The sequence below is a fragment of the Chrysemys picta genome, chromosome 20, assembly GCF_011386835.1.
Source record: "Chrysemys picta bellii isolate R12L10 chromosome 20, ASM1138683v2, whole genome shotgun sequence".
In the NCBI taxonomy this organism is placed as follows: Eukaryota; Metazoa; Chordata; order Testudines; family Emydidae; genus Chrysemys; species Chrysemys picta.
In genome coordinates this window covers 18402630-18426771 of record NC_088810.1, presented here as the reverse complement: position 1 = coordinate 18426771, position 24142 = coordinate 18402630, and the positions used below count along the sequence as shown (strand labels likewise).

General features: G+C 38.9%; 1 protein-coding gene across 4 annotated transcripts in view; it reads left to right on the top strand.

Annotated features, from left to right (window-relative positions):
* Window positions 1–20418, top strand: part of RPRD2 (regulation of nuclear pre-mRNA domain containing 2) — a 43431-nt gene extending 23013 nt beyond the window's left edge. The window contains exons 3-11 of one of the 4 annotated variants that reach the window (XM_024106999.3): window positions 5466–5566; window positions 6993–7070; window positions 8436–8488; window positions 9380–9506; window positions 11374–11549; window positions 12400–12685; window positions 13102–13362; window positions 13986–14189; window positions 15115–20418. In XM_024106999.3, the coding sequence (XP_023962767.2) occupies window positions 5466–5566; window positions 6993–7070; window positions 8436–8488; window positions 9380–9506; window positions 11374–11549; window positions 12400–12685; window positions 13102–13362; window positions 13986–14189; window positions 15115–17837 (4009 nt within the window). In that variant the 3' untranslated portion in view covers window positions 17838–20418. The remainder of the gene's footprint in view (window positions 1–5465; window positions 5567–6992; window positions 7071–8435; window positions 8489–9379; window positions 9507–11373; window positions 11550–12399; window positions 12686–13101; window positions 13363–13985; window positions 14190–15114) is intronic. The other 3 variants (XM_065573737.1, XM_008170311.4, XM_065573738.1) reach the window with 3 other exon arrangements.
* Window positions 20419–24142: the final 3724 nt, after the last annotated feature.

Sequence of the window (24142 nt, the reverse complement as noted above, 5' to 3'; positions counted from 1 at the left end):
ATGTGTAGGATCCATGGATCTTGAAAGGTGTCCTGTAGGGGGTTCTGATCATTGTAGCAGTGGCATAGTGTATCCATGTCCCTTACATTTATGCTGTTCCTACAACTCTGTTGGCTCTGAATGTTAGTTTCCTGTGATCAAAAATAGTAAACTGATTTCATATTTCAATAATGCAGTGTTTAACTTCAAGTCCAATTTTACAGCTTTAACATATGTTGTATAGCAGAAGAGCCCCAAAGAAAAATGAAAATGCAATAAAATAGATGCTGTTTAAGTTCTGCATCATAAACACTTTTAGTAATATAGGTAGTATTTGTTGATAGCATGAAACTCTCAGACATTTAAAATTGGCACTTTGCCAGATGGTGCAAGCTTAACCCTATTTATCGTTCGAATAATCTTGTATTCAGTTAAGTGTAGCACCTTTTAGACCTGTCAGTTGCAGAATCTACCTGTAACGAAGTAGTTCTTAAAGAGTGTGGTTATAAAAATAGTAGCCCCATAAGCTAATGCCTGTGTCTTCAGGGCAGAGTGGAAACTACCAGATAGCTAATGATTAAGTACAACGTGAGTTTGGGGACAGATCATAGTTAGGCTACTAATTCTCTTACAGCTGAATGTAGCTGGCCACAAGGGGATGATGAAACTAACAAAAATATTCATATACATCAACACTAAGGAAAATATTGAACTTCTAGGAACACTAATTACATAAGAAAATGAGGAAAAACATATGGAAATTAATAAAAGATGAGGGGGAAAGACCCATAAAACCATCTACAAAGGCAGTATCTAAATTAGGGAAATGAATTCACTCCTCACTACTTCCATCCTCTCCCAGTGCTGTATGTCAGGGTAACTTGGTTTGTCCGCTCCTTAATTTACCTATCTTCGGGTATGTCTATACTGCAATAAAAGACCTGCAACTGACCTGAGTCAACTGACTCAAACTTGTGGGACTCAGGTTGTGGATCTAAAAATTACAGTGTAGATTCCTGGACTGGAGCCTGGGTTCTGAGACCCCGTAAGAGGGGAGAGTCTCAGTCCAGGATTCAGCCTGAGCCTGAACGTCTACACTGCTGTGCTCTGAGACTTCATGCTGCGTTTTTTTTATTGCGGTGTAGATGTATGCTTGGGGATGTCTACACAGCAAAGAAAAACCCGCGGCGGGCCTGTGCCACCTGATTTGAGCTGTGTGGCTGTTTTACTGGTGTGTAGACTTCTGGGCTCAGGCTGGAGTCCAAGCTCTGGGACCATGGAAGCCTGAGCCTAGAAGCCTACACAGCAGTGAAACAACCCCACAGCCCAAGCCTGAGTTTGCTGGCACAGGCCAGCCACAGGTTTGTCTTTGCTGTGTTGACCTACCCTTGGAGACCTTTCCTCCATCTCTTGTATTTGGAAGAATGCAATTCTGTCTTTCTAGGTTTGATGAGTGATGAGATTCAACATATCACTCTACAAAGATTTCTTTAGACTTCCAAGCCCCCAAGCACAATCCCGTCATAACCTCTCAAACTGTAAAGCAGCATTACCTTTCTCAAACTGAGTCTGTTTCCAACCAGCTTCTCCCTGTCAGTTTAATACCCATCAAAAGATACTGAAAATGCATCATCCCATTACCTGAGGAACTTCCCACAATCACTAAGTTACAATGTCCAAGGGCGGTAAGTTAACTTTTACTCCTGTTCAGTTGAATAGACTGTGTCTGTTCCTTTCGCCAGAGTTTTGCCTGGCAGAGTATCTTAAAATGAGGTGGGTTGACTTCGGTAATGAGTGTAGGATTTAACCCACTTACAATGAGCTTTGAGAGATGCTGTGGTGCGAAGTGCCTCTAAGGTTCCTTTGATATTAGTTTGTACTTCCAATTAGACAGTTTATTATTCTCATCTCTCAAATTCTCTAGGGTAATTGCTTTTACGTAGGTGCTGAGCAGGCCTTAGGTTCCTAGGCCTCCACTTGAGGTTTCTTACTGTTTTGTCATTGGAGCCTGTGTACGTGATCTTTAATTAAGGTTACTTTGAAAGGAATAGTACTCCCTGTAGTGGCTAATGACTGATGACTAGGTGCTACTACTTGTTTTTCTTTTCCCCATGTTGTTTCTGGAACTCCTTGTTTATCCCTGCATTTTTGTATTGATTCAAAGAATTGTGGGGCATGGGGAGGGATTTTTATTTCTGGCTGTGTTGTTTCAAGTTTGTCTGTATATAGCCCTAGAGAGTGCTGTCTAGTCCCAGCCCGCACCACAGCATCAGGATGGATCTTGAGAAGCCATTAACATTTAAAGGAAATTCCTGTTTTTCTCTCTGGTGTAGAGAAATAAACCTCAGTATTGTTTGTTAGAGCAATCTTATACCTTTTACATGGCTTCAAGCTCCCAATTCTTATCCCTCCTGTGCTCACAGAGGAGGGCACAGACCTAAAACTTCTTATGGCCTTGACAAATCTGTGACTTTATTTTTGTTAAATGTTAACATTGGATTCCTGGCCAGGTTAAGCCAGATCACTTTGAGTTGATGGATAGGTCTTGATATCAATGTGGAATTTGTCACAATGTCATTGTTGAAGAAGCAGAGTCGATATATTGAGCCGTCTCTAATAAGTTTTGTCTGAAGTGTTATTGCTGCTAAAAACTGTATTCTCGCGAAAGCTGAAAATTATGTAAAGAAATCACTGTTCATGAATCTGAGAAAAAAGTGAAGTTCTTCTTTTTGTCTTTCAAAACTTGCTTAAAATGCCTCCTGTATATTTTCAGTCAGCTATTCAATAAAATTAAGATAATCTCAGGTGCTTTCCCTTAAAGTGCAAATTCTGTCAGCATTGACCACCTTCCTCCTATCTCAGTTTGGTCACTTAAGTTTAAGGCTTAAAAAAAATTACTCAGTACTTTAGCCAGAAGACTCAGGGCTTGTCTACGTTACCCGCAGGATCCACGGGCAGCGATCGATCCAGGGCGGGGGGCGGGGTGTCAATTTATCGCGTCTAGTCTAGACGCGATAAATTGACCGCAGAGCGCTCTCCCGTTGACTCCGGTACTCCACCAGGTGGAGTTGATGGGGGAGCGTCAGCTGTTGACTCACCGCGGTGAGTAGAGCTAAGTATGTTGACTTCAGCTACGTTATTCACGTAGCGGAAGACTTAGATCAATCTCTCCCCCCCCCCCCCCCCACCTTCCTCCCCACTCTGTGTAGACCAGGCCTTAGCTTACTAGCCTTAGAGAAAAATGCCTAGGCCTCCAAGCCATCTCTACTGTCATTGAAGGGAACATAACAGCTATGTGCTGTGTTTGTGTGCTGTGTTTAATTGTAACATAGTTTATTTAATACATTTCTAAAAATGTAATTTACTCTACCTATCCTTTGTGTGCCCGTCTTTCCCTTCCTAGCTTCACTCTACTCTTTCCATCAGTAGATACTGGTGTAGCCTTTCTTCAGTTATTTAAAGGTCTGTTGTCTGTCTTTCTCCGCCCCCCCCCCACCCCCCCATCTTCCTCTTTGCCTAAGACTAAGTAGTTAAGGAATAACTCCCTCCCTGTATTTTGTCTCTCACCCATCCATGCCCATCTCCTAGAAAAATTTACCAAATACAATAGCCAGATGATTAAACTGAAGGGCTCTAGTGTCCAAGCCAATCCTCTCTCCCTCCAAAACTGCTGGGAAAGAAGAGACTGCTTGGAGTATTTCTGTGACCTCTGACTAATAAGGTGTCTGAAATTTGAAGCCTACTCCTTCGAGCTCTCTTGCTGCTGGAAAGGAGAAGATGCATTTCTTCTTTGTCTTCTTCTCCCCTTTCCCTCTGGAACTCCTCTAGCTTTTGCAAATGTGCTGGTGTGAATCTTTATTAATCTGTCCCTCACCAGCCTTTGTATTTTAGTTCCTTCTCCCTAGTTAACAGCTCCAGTGCCTAAATATATTTACGCAACTGCTCTAAACTCCCGCAAACATCAGCAGAAAGAAATTTAGCCAATACTTGACAATTTCACTGTGGCCCACAGAGTTTTGGAAAGCCTCTGTGAAACAGTTAATGTCAGTCTGCTTGCAATTTGGGAAGGCCTGAGGAGTGGCAGAGGCCTTGGAAGTGTCTGTCTACTGATTTAGGTAAATATTTTGTTCACATTTGGAAAGTTGTCTTTTCAACTGTAAAGGCCACAAAACTTAATTTAAAGAGAGAGAGCGCTGTTCTGCAGAATTTGGTACTCAGCTGTGATAGGTTTCCACTCATCCTGAGGGAGTAGATTTTTCAAGATCTGGATTAAGTATCAACTTCAGCCCTTGGATACTCAAATGGGGCTTTTATTGAAGTAACAGGTGCCGGGGCATGCTTTTGACAGCAGAACTTGAACCTGACTCTTAAAAAGGTGGCCTTTACATTTATGAGAACTGGGAAAGTGTCAGTTTTAAGGAACACTAAAAGCTCCCCAAAATCTAATTGTCTATTTCACAATGTCTCTTACTTTTGTTTGTTTCAATTTGCATGGTAGAATTTTCTTACAATGTATATTACAAAATACATTGAATCAAAAAGAACTTTTACATTTGACTGTATTTTTGCTCAAACTGATCTGACCATGCTGCATGTACAGGAGATACCACGAGATATCTTAAATCGCGAGAATTGTGTGAATTTAACTCAAGTGTGGTATCTGTATACTTTGAGAGTACTTATTTGTGGGTAGGCAGGTTATTTCACTTTCCTATCAATTTACCCTTGAATCAAGTTACCAAGATAAGATAGTTGGCTTGAGAAAGAATTGATCTTGTGAGATGGTGGTAAAATACGTCTACCCACCTACATCAGTGTCCCTGATGGGTGGAATTGCATAATCTCCGAGACTGACTGGTTCTTAGAGGCACCGAAAGAAGGATATGTGATCTGAGACTAGTAGTACCAGGCCGTGCCTACATGGAGGGAATTGACTGGCATAGCTATTCCAGAATAACTATTCTGATGTAATTTAGCTATGCTGGAATAACTCCCTTGTGGACACTGTTTTGGATTAAAAGTGATTTTATTCTGGAATTTTTACTCTTATTTTGTGAGCAGAGTAATTAATTATTCCATAAAAGTCACTTTTATTCCAGAATAGTGTGTCGTCATGGGGAACTATTCCATAATAGCTATATTAGGCAGTTTTCCCATGTGGACAATACCTTGTCTTGTTCAGGATAGAATTGCTAGTCTTCTGTGTGCTAAACTCTTTAGCCAAAGTTCAGCACATGCATAATTTTAAGCCTAAAAATAGCTTCTTTGACTTAAATAGGACTTCTTATGCGTAAAGTTACCTGTGTGCTTCGGTATCTTGTTGAATTGGGGCTTACCTACAGACAGACTGACATATCTCAAAGATCTTTTAGAAATTCGCTTTTCTTTAGCACTGGGATTACACTTCTAGCATATAGTTTTCCATTGCAGAATAATGGAAAATTATACTGTTAAAACACACTAATATTTTATGCCCTTCTTTTCAGGGATCCATCAGTCTCTAAATCTATAGAAAGAATCTTTAAAATCTGGGAAGACAGAAATGTATACCCTGAAGAAACTATTGTGGCACTAAAAGAAGCTTTAAGTAAGTCCTTTATCTTTTGCCTTTCTTAACATATAAGCTAATTTAGTATGTGCTTGTAGTAGTTATAGTCTGAAGTCAATAAAATAAAACATTCATTAATCACTGTTTAAATGCATTCATTGCTCTTTCTGCATTTGCAGGAATTAATAAAAAGGAAAGAGAGTAGGTTAATATGAATGAGCTTTGCGATAATTATTTGTTGGACAATTCTTCCATTTAAATAAAGCCAATATTAAATCCTTTAATTTTTAGCTATAGTGTAAATTGCAATTGTACTAGTTGATAGAAAATTTATATTATGTTTAAGGTGACTTCATCCTAAAGGAGTTCTGAGCATCATGCCTAAACCTCTTCCCTTTATCTTGAGGTTTTGGGACATTCCGACTTTACATCTACAACTTCAGTTGATATTAAGATTCCATCTGAGAAGAACAGGGCAGAGTAAAAATAATCTCTTCAATTTTCAATCTATAGATTATAATAATAAGGTTGAATATCTACCATATTTGAAAAAAAATATGGAAACACCCATTAGAGTGTGGAATAGTTTAAAAGTCCTCAGACACTCATGTAAATATATTTTTTAAAAATCCTGAGATTCCAAATATTAACTGAAAGCAGTATGCACATTAAAACTAAATAATGGAAAATCTGTTCTTTCTGATTGTGAAGGAGATGAGTGCATGATTCTATTTTCCCTGATTACGTTATTGACAGTTAAAACTGCTTTTCTGTTGCTGGTTTAGAGGTGGCTTTATGTGATTGTGGGTCAGTAATTGTTACTTGAGAAATACAAAACACTGTACTTGCTTCTTGGCGAATGAAAAGACTTTCAGTTAAACATTACAAATCTATAAAAGTGAAATCTATATATGTGTTCTGTTAATGATTTGGAATCTCCATACAGCTATTTAAAAAAAATTCAGCTCACTTCTAAATTTGATTTAATAAATATTTCTTATTACACTGTTTCACAAGAAACTTTTCAGTTGGATGCATATCTTTTTAATTTAGACTTTGGGTAAGTAAATGCTCATTTAAACTACTAAACCACATACCTTACTATTTCTCCTGAAATGTGTTGTGGTGTTTTCCTATTTGCTTTTTTTGGGCCAGTCATAAATAAGTCATTGTCTAAGAGTTTAAAGAGCAAATTATGTCAATCTCTGTGATTGTTGAATCCTCTGTTCTTTTAAAGGCGAACAGAAACTTGCTTTAAAAATAGAATGACCGTCATAGAAGTTGCTGTATTCCTGAGTAAAGTTAGTTTGTCTTGGGCATTCAACAGCTCATCTAGGAAAGTTGGTTTGTGGATTTTAAAACAAATTTCTGTTAATCTTTTACCATGCAACCATATGACACCAAAACCAGAGACCTTTAAAGGAATCCCATAATGCCAGACTGCAAAAAATGAAATGTTTTCCAGGTACCACTTTCAAAACTCAGAAGCAGCTGAAAGAAACTCTGAACAAACAACCGAATAAGCCGTGGAAGAAATCTCAAAGTAAGGAAACAATATGAACTATCTGAACTAATATTAAAAATGCCTTCTTGAGGAACAGAAGAAAGACTAGTGCAAAACTGGCAAAGTACCTGGCCTAAAGTATGAGCAAGCATGTGTCTTCCAGACTTGTGAAGTTCCTTACTGACGTGTAAAACACCAAGGAGTTGCTGCTAGAAAATCACTTTTTAAGGAATGAAATGTGAATAAAATTTTAAGAGCAAAAGTTATGAACAGTAGAGAAAAGATCTGGTGGAACTTCTTGGAAACTGGCGTTAGACTATTCAGAGATGAAGAGAAGACAGACATAATAACCATGTACATTGGCAACAGTGAAACATGGACATTCCCTTCAAGTTCAGGAATACATCTTCGACAGCAAACTAGATTATAGGATAAATGGAATACTTACAGTGAGGCAGTGCAGTTAATGAATCATCATTCAAAACTATCAGGAGTACAGCTTGCTAGCTGGAACCACATTTATAATGTATCAGTCTCTAACCTTGCAATAACTGTATTATGGAGAATCCTTGAGTTGGCAAGAAAGCAAGATGATGGCACATTAGATGTAAAACTTGGCACATGCCACTTTGTGTGAATGCTGAGACAACTGGGACTAGGAGGACAATAAAAGGGGACAAGAGGGTTGGAATCTTAGATTACCAGAAAGAATTTGGCCACAAGATATGTATGGAAAACCATTTTCTAGAACAAAATTGGACAAGGGAGTTAGCGTTTTTTATGTGATCATCTTATTGTACATTTCTTTGCTATTTTTTAGTAACATGGATTTAGATCTCATTTTTTTCTCCTCTGTTTCTCAATCTCTAAATGAGATATTAGAACATAATTGTAAGGGCAGGGAAATCTTTAGGAGGGAGATGGGTTAGTCCAAGTAAAGGAGTAAGTGATCTATCATCCCAAGGAAATACTAAACTCAGAGGGTCAGTTCTCTGTGTCTAGAGGTCAAGAACTCTTCAGAGAATTATAAACTAGCACTTTAGGTTAGTGGATGAACCATTACAAGAACATTTATATACAATAGATCTGGAAAAGTTTTTCACAGTAACTGTTTATGTAGTGCATAGATAATACAGGAACTCTACAGTCTAACTTGGCTTCTGAATCATAGCTCTGTGCTTTCTAATGTGTCTGAAAGGCAGATAGATGTCACTCAATGTTCTGTGTGGAGGGGGAAATACAATGAAATGGCATCCTGTGTATGTTTTGCATAGAAATGTGTTAAAAGGTTTTTGAAATAAAACAGTCTTTTCTGAATTTTGCTTGCAGTCAGTACTGAGTGTTTGTTGTACTTAATCTTTGTAATTGATATGTTAATTTCTTTACACATTTTTATACCAACAGCATCCACAAATCCAAAGGTTGCTCTAAAGTCGAAGATTGTTGCTGAATTCAGAGTAAGTTTAGCAAGTGAAAACATCTTTTGCATTAACCTCTGTCCTTGGACCGTAGTAATGTTGACTAGTTTGTTTATATCCAAGAGTCATCGGGGCTTGTGTTGAAGCTGTGGCCCTCAGTGTTGATTTGTTTGTTATTGTATAGTGCCCTGAGGCTGCAAGTTCTGCAGGCGTGCTGCCTGTTCTGTAAGGCATCATGTAGGCTGGTGCTATTTAAAAACAGGGCATGGAAATAGAGCTAGGGACTGGAGGGGGTTAGTAAAGGCAATTAATATTTTCCATACCATTTAGAATTATCTGCTGCAAGAAAGCAGTTTGCCTTCTTGCTAAGAGCGAACTGCTGTAGCTTTTGTAGCCAATGAGTATGATTATATGATTGCCCATTGTTTTAATGTGTGTTTAAATATAGGAACACTTATTAGGGCCTTGTCTACACTTAAGCATTTACTGGTAGAGTTATACTTGCAACCTCCGTAGTGGAGATGCAGCTTACAACAGTTCCATGAATGGAATTAGCTACACTGGCAAATGGATTTTTGGCCAGTATAACTGGATTTGCACAAAGGCTTTTGTTTGTCAGTTGAGGGTGTAATTTTTTCCCCCCACACTCCTGACATACCTCTGCTGGCAAATCTTTCTTCTGTTTACCAGACATAGAGTTCTGATCATCACCTTGTTCATTTCACTTCCAGTTGTTATGAATTTAAACCATATGTTTCTCTGAATTAATTTATTCCAGCATCAGTGAAAATGCATCTGCTTTGATACAGAGACAGCTTTTCAATGGAATATTTATTTCCGTTACTTAAAAACAGGTCCATGATGTTATCATTGCAAAGTTAGGGCTTCTCTTCTGCAGAATATAATGAGGATGCTGTTCTTGTTTTTCAGCCACAATCCCTTGTTGATGAATTGTTGTTATATAAGCGTTCAGAAGACCAGATAGAACTGAAAGAGAAGCAGCTTTCCACCATGAGGGTGGATGTATGCAGCACTGAAACACTTAAATGCTTAAAAGGTACAAGTCCTGTATTCTGGCAGTCATATTATCAAAGGAAACAAAAATGTATCAGTAGTTGTAGTAATTCATGGGCTCTTTTACATCATAGGTTAGATTTCTGCCGTATTCTCTAATGAATTTCAGATTGTAGAATGCTAAATGATGTCAAAGCACAATTAACACATTTTCAGAGGTATCAGCTCCTTTTATTTAAAAAATACAGTACTGCAGTATTCTACTTTAGTGATCCAGTACATTACAGCAATATTGATACTGCAAAATTTTTAGCTGTCACTGTAGTATTTCATAAATCACAGGACTGAAATGTTTCTGATTTCAGTCATGAGCACATCAACTGCCTCCTAATGTACATAGTCTCCCAATATCTTGCTTTCATATGTAGTAGATCTTGTAATCCTTCTATAGTTGTTTTTAATTAAAAATGTAGTTCTCCCAATGCTTGTATTGAATGTTTTTATTTTTCAAATAACTTAAAGATGCACATTGTGCCCTTTCAGTCTGAAGTACAGAACTTCAGAGCACTTGTCCTCAAGATGTAGTAACAACTTCAACTCTGAGATTGAACCTGGGAGCTTGAGCACATCTCTGCTGCTTGAGCTAAAGGAATAACTGCAGATACCTGAAGTAGGCTGCCAACCTTTGTGGTCTGGCTAGGAGAAGGGGATGGAACACTTCATCAGTTTAGTACATAGCCTGCATGGAGATAAGAGCCCTGGGGCAGATTTACAAAGGTAACAGAGGGTCCTGTGGCACCTTTAAGACTAACAGAAGTATTGGAGCATAAGCTTTCGTGGGTGAATGCCCACTTCGTCAGGCGCAAGTAATGGAAAAATGAAGTGGGCATTCACCCACGAAAGCTTATACTCCAATACTTCTGTTAGTCTTAAAGGTGCCACAGGACCCTCTGTTGCTTTTTACAGATTCAGACTAACACGGCTACCCCTCTGATAATTTACAAAGGTATTTATTTAAGTGTCCAAAGTTGCAGATAGGCACTTAGTGAGATTTTCAGAAGTGCCCATCTGCAGCTTTAGACACCTAATACCTTTGTAAATCTGTCCCTATATGTACAAGAGCTGCTGGCAAGTACAAAGTGCAAACCGTAAATGACCAGGATTTGTTTGTTACTCTGTTCGGAGGATGTGTGTTTCAGAATGCATGGATTTCTTAATGTGTTCAGTAGTCTGTAACTTTAACATTACAGATTTAATAATTAGCTGCTTAGTTCTTCAATAAAGCTACAATAATTTAAGATTTTGGAAGCTATGTAAACTTGATTGGAAATAATGTTACAAGGGAGTAAACAAATTTAGTTTCATTGCCCAAATGAATAGGAAGTTTCATTGTAAAATAGAATTGCTTTAAAAGTACCTGGTATCCAGTTACTGCAGATGGATACCATAATTTGTCATAAAAATGTAGCAGCCAGTAAACATAGTCCTACCAATGTAATGGTGAAAGAAAGCTGAATAATGTTTTCTTGCCCCCTAAACAGATCAAAACTACTGACTCCAGGTGATTGGAAGAGTAGAATTTCAAAAGGCTAACTCTAGTGGCCTCACATGCATACAGAATGTGGTTTTGTTCTTTAAAAAAAAAAAAAAAAACACCCTTGTTAGATGTTATTACTAATCACTGGTTTGAAAACAAAGAATACAGACAGCTAGTTGCCTTGCGTTTACAATGACTTCGTTACCAATTATTAAACTAATTATCTACTTAAAAACCATGAAGTGCACATACCAACTTACCAAGTAAGTGTGTGTGTGTGTGTGTGAGAGAGAGAGAGAGAGAGAGGAGCTCTGTTTATTCCAGGGGAGGTAATGTGCATAATTTAATTTGTCTTTAATATTATCTCTTTCAGACAAAACAGGAGGAAAAAAGTTCTCCAAGGAATTTGAAGAAGCGAGTTCAAAGTTAGAAGAATTTGTAAATGGTTTAGACAAGCAGGTGAAAAATGGACCCTCACTAATTGAAGTGCTTGAGAATGCTGGTATCTTTTATGAAGCACAATATAAGGAAGTCAAGGTGGTGGCAAATGTAAGTGCAAAGTTTTCCCCAATAGCAAATATCTTATTGATACAGCATTACTAATAAGAGGACATAATGCAGAATACAAACTGATATGGTTGTGGATTATTGAAGTCTATTACATCATCGAGCCATCTTAATGTTGTAATTCAGCTAATATTTGGGGATTTGTATTAATGAAGATAAACTCAGATTATTTAGTCCAGATTTCCAAAATGTCTGAGTCATGCAGATAATCAAAGTTTATCTGCATTTGTTAAACTCTTTACTAGAAGAATGACTGATAAAATCTCAGTGTACTAATGAATGAAGTAGAAATTGTGTGAGATTATAACACAAATGGTTTAAAAGGAGAGCAGAGATGATGGAGTTCAACTAATGAGATAATTAGATGCTGTTAAGGTTGGTAGGCGCTAATAATTTGACCTACCATTTTTCTCATATGTTTTTGCAAATTCTCTGCATGTGAAAAAAGAAAAGATTCATTGTTATGCCGAGTGTAAAGTTAACTTCGAGAAGCTGAACACCTTTGTTGGTAATCTAGATCTGACAGTGACCTTTGGGTACTGAAGTTTTTCCTCATTTCTTGAAGCACTGTATCAAACATGATAGTTTATGGGTTTGAAAAGATTCTTCCAGCAAAAGCATTAACTAAATTTGAAAAAGTAGTCACGTGAATATCCCTTCTGAGGTTCTTGCTCTGTAAGCCATATTGAGAAGCGAAATACTTAACGCAGGGGCAGAGATGACTGGGGAGTTGAATATGCTGCTATTAATACTATAGAAATGGTTCAAAGGTATGTTATTTTTCCTTCTTTATAAAGGACACTAAGATAAATATCCTTTTTTTGTGTCTTAGGCTTATAAAACATTTGCCAATAGAGTGAGCAATCTAAAGAAAAAATTAGATCAATTGAAAGCAACTCTTCCTGATCCAGAAGAGTCTCCTGTCCCTTCTCCAAGTATGGATGCTCCATCTCCCACTGGTTCTGAGTCCCCTTTCCAGGGAATGGGGGAAGAGGACGACATCCAGTCTCCAGCAGTGGAAAGCGAGAAGTCTGTATCTCCTGAACCTGTGGCAGATAATCGGGATGTGGAGGACATGGAACTGTCTGATGTGGAAGATGACGCATCTAAAATTATTGGTACGTTCTGTGGAAGTAGCAGTAAAATGGGCTAATAGTTTTATACTATCCACAAAACTATCTAGGCAAACAGTTTTTTCCAGACCTCATATAGAATCAAGAGGATGGTGAGAAACTTTCCTTGTTCTGGGAATACTGCAGCTCAGGTGCTATGCCAGTCCTCCAGCAAAAAAACAGGGAAGTCAGACCCAGATATTCCTAACTTAAAAAACAAGCATAAAAAAACCTCTTTTCATGAGGCTGTCCTTACACACTCTAACAGTTCAGTAAAGGGCATCAACAATTGCTTTTCCTCTGAGCCTTTACAGTAGTTTGTTTTAAACCTGGGACACATTGAGAAGCCTGCAGCTCTTAGGCCAAAAGAATTCTGGGAGGCAGATTGAACATTCCATGTTTTCTCTCTATATTTGAATTAGTGGAGGAGAGGAAGGAGAAACAGGTTGTTCCTTCTTCAGCACCTGCAAAGACTGAAAGTGTCCCCAAAGCAACAACCTCCACAGTGGTTGCTGCTACACCAGCAGTAACAACTCCTGCTCAGACTCCTCCAACTCCCAAGACAGTGAGCACAGTGCCTGTCCCTCCATCGCCGGCACTTGGTCTGCCAAACCTTGCCAACGTTGACCTAGCAAAGATCAGCTCCATTCTTAGCAGCTTAACTTCCGTTATGAAGAATACAGGTGAGTGTCTAAATTGCAGGTTGTGACTGAGTGGTGCTGTTCAGCAGAGACAGAATTCTGCATTATACAAGCAATAACTTTGTTGCTCAGATCTTTTTTTTGCTTCTGTAACATTTTAGAACTAAAACATTGAATTGTAATTCACTCTGTACTTCAGGAGAGCTGTGACATATTTGTACTAAAAACCCTCTCAATATCAGTTTTAAACATGCTTCCTTTTAAATGATTTAAAAGCATCTGTAGTGTAGAGTTTCAAAGTAGGACATGGTGCTACCTAAGTCTGTGCACCATAGTGATCTTAGGGCCTGTCTGTGCTAGAGTTCCTACTGTTGTTAACACTGCAGTAGTGAAGGTGGTCATGCTAGTTGTAGACAAGGCTTCCACAGCTGCTGACATTTTTAACAGTGTCATGTAGGTCTGTGTGATGCTGTTAAATGCTGGTTGCTTCAGGAGACTTGTCTACACTAGCAGCTTACTGCAACTCTACTGGTATTAGTAATAGTTGAAAGTAGCCAGAAAACCTTAATAAAGCAGCATGTATGAGCAGTGTATTTATTGACTGTTTTCATTGCTCTTGGAAAGTAGCATTTTGTGTTTCTGAGCAGCAAATGTTTTCACCTCAGGGGTCAGTCCTGCATCAAGACCTTCCCCAGGAACCCCAGCGAGCCCCACGACTCTTACTAGTGGCCTGAAGACTCCTGTTGTGGGGACTCCATCTGGTCCTCCAAATCCGTTAGCAAATATTCTTTCCAAAGTTGAAATAACTCCTGAAAGCATTTTGTCAGTTCTCTCCAAAACCCAGACCCAGACTGCACCAGCATTGCAAAGTAAGTATTTAAAATCCACTCCTTTTGCACAATATAAATAGTTAGCATCTATATTTGGATGACAGCATCAATACTAAAGCATCCTACTGTGTGCTCCTGAAACAAGACTTTATCTGGGAGGAAATTAGCTTGTTTGTAACACTTTTTCCAAATGTAAGTTACATTTTGCAAGGTAGTGTATTTGGCATGGGCAAGTCAATTTTGCAACAGATTCAGGGAGTATTTTCCTATATGTTTAATCTTTTAAAAATCTTTTTAAAATCTGATGGTGTTGGATACCATCCTAGAACATTTTATATTTGCTTTATTAGTTGTAACTTTTATGACTAAATCTTGTTGTTGATGCACAGTAAGCAAATAGTGTGAATATGTTTAATTGCTGGACTTCACCCTGGCTTTCCAGTTAGCCAAGTAATTATATTGTAATGTGTTTACTAAAATCTTATGTTGCATGGAAAAAATGTAGCAGAGCAGGGGACCCATGAGTGAGTACCTCTTGGATTCTATTCCTAGCTCTGGGATGAGGTTTGTTTTAGTGGTTTGAGCAGGGGGTTAGGAGTGGAGGACTCTAGATTCTGGAGGGGGGGTTCCCTCTACTACTTGCTCGTATGATCTTGGTTAATAATATTACTTCCATGCCTCTGCTTAACTAGCTGTAACATGAACATAATACCGATGTGGTTTAGATGTGTGTTATAATTTATATTGGTAAAACAATTTGAGATCAAAAGCACTATGGAAATGCAAAGTAATTAGTATTTAATAGTACGTAGAGATGGCAAAGTCTAACCATTTTGTTGGCTCAGATGTCAGCTAGTTTCAAAAATGTAAGTTTGTAGCTTCTCTGCCCACAAAACCAATCATGATGATGGCTTAGCACAAGTTTTTTAAAATATGTAATTAAAATGTTTTGTTTTTTCTCCAGGTTTATCATCCTTACTTCAAAGCGTTGCTGGAAATACAGCCCAATCAAGTGAAACAGCATCTCAGAGCACTTCAGCATCACCAGCCAATACAACTGTTTCTTGCATGAAAGGGAGGAATGTTCCTTCCAATACTCAGTCTTTTATGTCTAAAAATGTTGGTTATTCTCCAAATTCTTCTACTGCTGAGGTTTCTTCAACTTCGGTTAACAAGGCTCCTGTTGGACATAGCCCAGGGCTTTCAAGTTCTAGTTTTAAACCACCAACAAATTCCCTTGGATTTGTCAATACCCATCCTACCAGTCCTTCCCTTTTACCAACAGAAACCTCATTGAGTCAGTCCTCTGAGATTTCAAAAACAAAGCTGGAGTCAGAACCGACCTCTCCAAGCCTGGAAATGAAGATACACAATTTTTTAAAGGGAAACCCTGGTTTCAGTGGTCTAAACTTGAATATTCCAATTTTAAGCAGTTTAGGGTCCAACATCACATCAGAAAGCCATTCATCTGACTTTCAGCGTGGTCCTACTAGCACTTCTATGGACAATGTGGATGGGACGCCAGTCCGTGATGAACGAAGTGGAACGCCAACCCAAGATGAGATGATGGATAAACCAACATCAAGCAATGTTGACACTATGTCTTTATTATCAAAGATTATAAGCCCTGGATCATCTACTCCCAGTAGCACAAGGTCCCCTCCTCAGAGCAGAGATGATGGATATCCCCAAGAACTGTCTAATTCTGTGCCTGCCTATAGGTCTTTTGGTCTCGGCAGGGATTCTCCAGCCAGCATGTACAAGCAGTCGTCCGATAATATGGAAATACCTTCTTCTTTAATGGATTCCCCTCAGGAGAAGTTTTACCCAGACACATCTTTTCAAGAAGATGAAGATTATCGTGACTTTGAATATTCTGGGCCACCACCATCTGCCATCATGAACCTGGAGAAGAAGCCTTCAAAATCCATTTTGAAAGCAAGTAAGCTTGCCGACGCTGCAGAGTACCAGCCAGTTCTCTCTAGTTACAGTCAAAGAGCGCAAGAGTTTAGTGTGAAGTCGTCTTTTCCTCCATCTATGAGGTCTATTCTTGATCAGAATGAGAGCTGTGATCCACTGTCATCGTCTTCTGGAATGTATGGAAGTTACAGCCTACGAGCAAATGACTCTGGATCTGATGGTTCCCCTTCACCCAGTAAGAACGATGTGTTTTTCACACCAGACTCCAATCATAATAATTTATCAAAATCTGTGATGCATTCTGGCCTGTCACAGAAACAGTATCCAGACTCTCCCCATTCACTTCCTCACAGATCACTTTTCTCTCCTCAAAACACTCTTTCAAATCCTGCTGGTAGACCACCCACATCCAGTGTGGAGAAATCTTTAGGTTCTTCCATTTCTGCCACTTCAACAATTGAGTTTAAGAACATGCTTAAAAATGCATCTCGCAAGCCTTCTGAGGAAAAGCATTTTAGCCAGGTTCCTAAAGGTAGCTCACATGAAGGGGTTAGCCTATCTAGTCTCAGCCAAGCTGGAACTTCTACCGGAGAGCAGCAACAGCAAGAGGAGCACTATCGTATAGAAACTAGGGTGTCGTCGTCTTGTTTAGACTTGCCTGATAGCACTGAAGAAAAAGGAGCCCCTATAGAAACTCTGGGTTACCATAATGCATCCAATAGGGGAATGTCAGGAGAACCAATTCAGACAGTAGAATCTATAAGAGTTCTTGGGAAAGGAAATAGAGGACACGGGCGAGAGGCATCTAGAGTAGGCTGGTTTGAGCTAAGTAATACAGGTAGTGCTTTTGATAATGGGCCCTCAAGTGCTACTGAGCTGCCCACCATGGGTACTGGCAGTGGAATTGCCAGCTTTCAAACACAGTACAAAGAACACGTGCCACAATTTCAGGAGAGTGTAAACAATTTCAGAACAAATAATTTCAGCACTGCCTTTGAGCGTCACATACCACCTCCTCCCATAGAGCATGGAACTCCTTTTCAGAGGGAACAAGTTGGTGCACCTGCTGGGCCCCCATCTGCTCCGCCTAAGGATCATGGAAGCCTGTTTCCTAGGGATCACTCAGTTCCTCCACACATGTCATCAGTGGATCACACTAATCCTTTTTCAAAAGAAAAATCCTCTCCACTCTCATTGCCTCATACTGCCCCTCCTCCTCCTTCTGTGGAACATAGCGGGCTTCCATTTCCTACTCCTCCCCCTCCACCTCACTCTGTGGAACATGGTGGCGTTCCATTCCCTACCCCGCCGCCACCTTCTGGGGAACACGGGGGCATTCCATTTCCTGCCCCTCCCCTGACCGTGGAACATGGTGGTGTCACGTTTTCCAAGGATCACGGTACTATTCATCAAGGAACTATAAAAGAGCATTTTAATGTGCATTCAGGACCAAGGGACCATGTGGCCCCACCTCAGCGAGACCACAGTGGTCCACCCCTTGGTCGGGTTCGAGAAAACATAGGCCTAACTTCCCTTTCGAGAGATCAGCATGGGCCATCCCATAGCGTTCCTCACATTGGCCCATCTCATAGAGACAATGTAAACCGGAGTGGAATGATGATTAGGAACCCACGACCAGACTTTAGGCCTAGGGAACCTTTCATAAACAGAGACCCATTTCCCAGCTTAAAAAGGCCTCGGCCACCTCTTGTAAGGGGCCCTCCATTCTTTGCACCAAAACGCCCGTTCTTTCCTCCCAGGTACTGAAACAGACATGCGTCTCTGTAAGTGAAGGTATTTTGGATATTCTAGAGAGCAGTGGAAGTAGCGCTTTCACTTTTGTTTTTCCTTAAAGAGCCCCATAACATTTTTCTAAATTAAATATGTTCTGGTACTTTTTTTGGTTGTTTATTTTTTTAAGCCAACCAGTTGGCGTAAATCTAGCAAAATGTTTTAACAAAAAATAAGAATTTTCCGAAGAGTATTGCCGTTGAAATAAAACTTCTAGTCATAAAAAATGATTGAATGTGCGATGTTGGGATGTTATTTTTAGCTGATTACCAAATTGTTTTGCTTCATGAGTCCTCCGAACCCATGTCAAAAAAATAGAGGTGGGGGAAGGAACTCTGTTGCTACTATTGATTAAGGAAGATAAAGGGTCCAAGCTTTCAAAGCCTTCCCTGTGGCAATAGAAATATTAACCCTTCCTTGTGCCTTTTGTTTAGGTTAATCAGTCACTTTTTTCACTGATGTCTGCTCAGTCGGTCCCTTGCTATGAAGCCTTGGAACATCTTGCTGCTTGCTGTTTTCCATCTTGCTGATAGGAATAGGGAGAGGGTAGGCAACTAACATGGTCAGTTTTTCAGCCCTTCTGTTTGCTTTTTCTGCCTTTCTCAAAATGCAAAAGGAAAAAACCTGCTTTTCACAGTTGACAGCTTTGCCACTGAGGGTCTTGAACTTTTCTCCTAAGTTGGGTTTCAGAAAACAGTCTCTAAAGTATGTGCACTTCCTATCTCCAACTTGGCTTCCTTCCTCAACATGCTAAGAGGGTTATATTTTGCTGAATATAAATCAAGTAATGCATTTCAAATAAGTGAATGCAGGGAGGTAGCTAGTGGTAAAACTCAAATCTGTGCTTACACACACATTTAATGTATACAGTGTATATTTGAAACGTGTCTGCATACACATGTACAAGCTGCATCATTTTTTTTCTTGTCTTATATCACAGAGCTAGGCCCAGGTCTAGTAAACTATATTTACTTTTTTGCTGGGAGCATTGTTGACATACATGTATTCTTCACTTTTTGTAATCACACCTTTCCTTGTGCTTTGTTTGAAGCACATAGTCCCATGTAAGATGAGAGAGAAACTGCATGTAGCAATGTGAAAACAATACCTAAACTCTCTTCCCACGTTTTCATAAACTCACTTCTGCTGCCATGTGCATAGAGGACTTTGTGTGGAGTTTGAATTACTTTATTTGATTTTTTTTTTAAAGTGAGTAGAATACAACATACTAGTGTCTGATAAAGGTATGGGAAAATATCTATAAAAATAACTACAGAATGAGAAAATGGCGGAGCATTCGTTTGTGCTTGGTCTGTGTGTTTTATTTAATATATATAATATGTATAATTATATTTCCATACACAAGTAAGTGAATCGGAAGGTTGTATGGGTGTATTTTATTGAATTGCCCTGGGTTTACAGAAAGAATGATGTTATAGTGCCAGTGCATAAAAACCACCTCTGTTTTCTAATCTTAGGACAAAAACGTGCGTTCCACTTCATTTTGCAGCCAGCAGCAGTCGTCGCTGCTGCTGGTCTATAGGGGGGTGTATTTAGGCAGCATCGTGGAATGGTGCACCTTGTTGTGTGGACTGTTTCAGTTAAATAGAATTCCTGAAAAAGTAACTGCATGTGTAATTCATGCAAACATTGCGTGTTTAAACTTTTGGGTTAAATTTAAACAGTATTTATTCCTTTTCCGTTCCTTCTGAGTTCTGTTGTCTTTGGACACCGCAGCTCCTTTCAGTGAACCTCCAATATGATTATTGAATGGATAACACACCGAAGTACTACTGTGAGGGTAGCTTGTGTAAGTTAAGCAAAATGTTCAGAAGGTAAAAACAAAGCAGTCAAGATATAAAGCAAGAAAACTACGTAATAAGATGTGAGAATTCACTTATCCTATGATATGAAGTAAAATGATCTAACTCAGTTCCCTATACACCAGCACTCAGAATGTCTGATCATATTTCTCATTAGTCTAGCCATACAGCTCTTAAATTTTAGGACTTGTAGGAGTGGATATATTTTAATATCTAATGTTAATGTCCAGCACGAAAACTGAAAACATTTCACAGCTTTTGATATATATTGGAAATGACGCATAGCTTAGCCCAACTTCTTTGCTCTACTGGAACATTTGAAATGAAGCTTTCAGTAACAGCGTGGCATTCCATTTACCTCAAACCTAAACTACACAATCCCATTGCTTTAATATCTATCCTGGCTTGAAGGGACAGTTTCAGAGAAGTCATAGCTTAAAGATACTTTGTTGGAGGAAACCAAGGGGGTGAAAAAACGCAGGAGATTCTGATGTAAGAATGGAACCAATATTGACTAGAAAAAAATTTCCCTCTAGAATAAAAGAATGTGAATTATTTCTGCTGCTCTTGCTTAAAGTGGTGATTTCGAAGTAAAGAATTATTAAAATCAGATGGTGACCATCTAAGAACTGCTCTCCATGCCATCTGACATGCCTGGCAAGTGGCTTCATTGCTCTTGGAGGTGGCTTTTTGGGTAACTTGAAAAGTAAAATGACTGATTTAAAAAAAAAAAACACACACAAAAACTTATTGTAAAAAAAAAAAAGACTATTTTAATGATGAAAGCTCCATGTTTTTTGTTTGAGGTTTTTCATTTTATTCTGTGCTTGTTACTTTAAACAAAATGTCTACAGTAACTGAAGACACGTGTACATATGTAGAAACCACACAACTTATTTCTGGACATGAAGGCGTTTTTTCCTGTCTGTGATTTAAACTACCCAACCGTTCTTGAACTTTTGTATTTCACCTTATACGAAAAAGAAATAAACATGTATTTTTTAAATAAAGCATGAAACAGTGTCTCTCATGAAGGACATAACTTCATAAAGAAGAAAAGCAAATTGCAGACAGCCTTCAGTGTTCACTCCAGCTGTTCTAGAAACCGAGAGGACAAACCAAACGTTACACTGGTACAGCTTAACGGCAGTCAATAGAATTAACATTTACTAGAGGTTATAAACACTTAAAATGTATCCCTGTTCTAGATTTCTGCTAGTGTAGTACAGATATTCTTGTCACCAGACTTATGAGTATGCACCATTTAGATTTCTACTGTCCCCTCAGATACGCAGTACGCATACCTGCCTCTTTGGAAGAATTCAACATACGCTATGGTGTGCGCTGTGTATCAGAGAGGAGGGTCTACAGCTGTGGCTGACTTTGTGATCTAAATACATTTTAGAGATGCTTTACCTGTAAAATATTGTTCAGGTGTGAGAAACCTGTTTAGATAATGTGAATAATGGTAATTTTTTAAAAAACCATGCAGAATAAATGATCATATCCTGAAATTAATTATTCAAAAATAAGCTGCAGTGCTGTTATTTCAAAACTGCTGTAAATATTGGCTGCTTTTTTTGTGTGCCTGTTAAGATTAATTGGATATGTTGGATTTATATTCTCAAGTGTTCCGTGTGGAGAAAGCAACATGCATTAGAGGAAGCGACAATAAAACTGCAGATCATTTTGAAATGTGTATTAATACATTTAATAAAATAACTAGTTCTAATGTTTTGATATTCTTTTTTAACTGGAACCTCTATTTAAGTGTACAGGGGGTGTAAGATTGCCTGATCCGTGAAAATGACCAAAATATTGGGCTGAAGAGAGAACATCAGTTTTTTGCTCAACATTTGCAGTCTAGAACAACAGCCAGGCTTTATTTCATCGTTGCTGAATTACAAGTTTAGGGTTAGTGTGGCCTAACCCTTTTTTTTTTTTATTAAATTCTTATTAAAGAAAAACAAACACACACACACACACACATCTGCCTGCAGCTCAGGCTCTGACCATTTTGAAGAAGACTGAAAGAAATTTAAAACTGTTGTTGGAAGATGGCTCTGTTTCTTTTAATTTTTAGAGACGGTGTTTGGAGGCAAATCTGAAATTACTGTTAATTCGCAGAGCAAAACACAGAAAATGGAATATTCTACCTGTACTTGTGGGCTGAGACAACAGTTACTTTCCCCCTGCCCCCATTTATTTTTGTATTGCATATTAATAAAGTGTACTTTACTTGGTGTGGTTTCCTTTCAAAAGAGTAAGATCTTTGCACCAGTTTACTAGCTTCTGGCCTCTTGTACATACTCTTCTGTTCTGTCATGTAATTTTGAAGGGTGATAATGTTGATTTTCAGGGTTGTCTTGGCTTCCTGTCCTTTTTTGTTGGCTGGGGGGATGGGAACAGCTGGCTACACAGTCTCGAGAGAAGCTGGTCTGAGTGATTACTGCTAGAACCTCACTTTCAATCTATATCTGCATAACGCAAGAAGCAATTATGTGAAGCAATTTAAAGAGTATAATTTTTAATAACTTCAGAGGTGCGTGGTCATTAATTTTTAACATTGCTTTAGCTGGGCTAGCTTAGATTATCAAAATGGAAAGAATTTTAAACAGTGAATTTACTTTTTGCCACTTATGCTGATTGGCTACTTTTTGCATTTCACTTAATATGGACAATAAGAATAGCCTGCTACGCTCTGCATTCTGGTACAGTAATAGAATGTAGTAGTAATTTGGCTTCCAGGTGCTTCAAAGTCGTACATAAACAAGGAACTCTTATTTGAAATTGTTTCTAGAATAGGAAACCTATTTTATTTTCCAAGCTACAATTTTTGTATCTAAACTTATGTCCACATGTCATTTTGTTAAAGATCATTTAGATAGAATAACTATTCAGGGAAGGTTATGAAACATTTCAAGAGCAAGGCACTATTAAATGAGGAACTCATGGGCCTCTGGGAATCAATACAAAAAGAAGAGGCCACTTCTAATCCAGTATCTGTGAATCTAATGAATACTCAGCCCTAGTTTTGGGAACATGCTGATTACTGTATTTAGTGCTGTCTTTCATGTGGAACTCCAAGCCTTTCAAGCTTTTTGTGACTGAGGGAGAATACTGCTGAATTCAGTAAGCCTATTTATAGCTTTTTCAATACATCTCTAAAGTAGTAGACTGTGTGTCTGAAATATAAAAGTTCCTCTCGTTAGCTCAGGTGTCATGCAAATTTGGTCAGATTACAAATATGTCATCTCCTGCACAGCACTCTGTATCCGCCAGTCTTAGTGGGAGTATAATTTGTCATTTTATTGTGATGTTGCATCCACTCACCCTTTAGCATCCAACCAAGGGCAATTACTGTTCCTTGTCAGTCTCAAATGACCCATTTCCCTTCCCTCCCTTTTCATCTCATTGCTTTTGATACCATTTCTCATCTTGAGAGGATTTCACAAAGTCCTTTCCAAGGTTTTCAAGAGAGGTCACACTATGGATGTACTAATATAGAGCAGGTCACTTGCTACCCTCTAGCATGAGGGGCTTTGGTTCCTCCCCAGCTCAGTGGGTGTTCTGAATCTCTCTACCTGCTCTTGAGATGAGTCCTGCCATATTTTCTATTTATCTTCCCTCTATTCTGACCTACCTCAAACTGACTTTGGTAGGGTTCCATATTTGCACTTCACCGACTTAAAGATCTTTCTTATTTTCAAGTGAAGGTGGGTGTGGAGCTTTTTAAAGGGCAGCCCTGAAAACTTCATCTTGGATCTGAAAGTTGGGCTGGTTTCTGCTGGACTGCTGCATCAGAACCATGCATGGCCAAATTCTGTCGGAGGAGGCACAAGTGTAAAAGTCTTGTCCTGAATTGTTAACTACTCGCAGTTGCTGCATGAGCTTATAAATAAGAATAAAATCCAGCAGCTCGTCCTATAGCTGTTTGCGCTCTGCAAGGTCACGAAGATGATGCATAGTGCTGAATATGGGGAGTGGGCAGACCTGTTCCATAAATATGTCCACTTTAGTTACTTTTCAGAGCAGGGCTGCAGTTTGAAGTATCACCGGCACTGCATTCCTCTTCTGTACTGTTACTTATCCCTGATGCAGACAGACCTGTAGAATCTATAACTGGAGGCCCATGTGTTGAGAGTGTGATGCAGATTGGTTGAACAGGCACTATCTTTGAGACTGAAGCATCAGTCTTCCAAGGGGATATGATCCCTTAGGTTCAGCCCAGCACTCCGAATGCTCAGGGTAAAGAGAACTTCCCCGCACGAATAAAACTGGGCAGGGTATTTGAAAATTGCTTAAATTGCAGTTGGTGTTCCTTGAGTTTGGGTTGAATGTGGGCTGCTATGTGGTACAAGCAATAAGGAAGCCCAGGGTAGAAGTGCTACAAAATTCTCCATTGTCTTTTAATCCCATTTGAATCAACTAATTGTGCTTAAATTTTTAAACATGAAA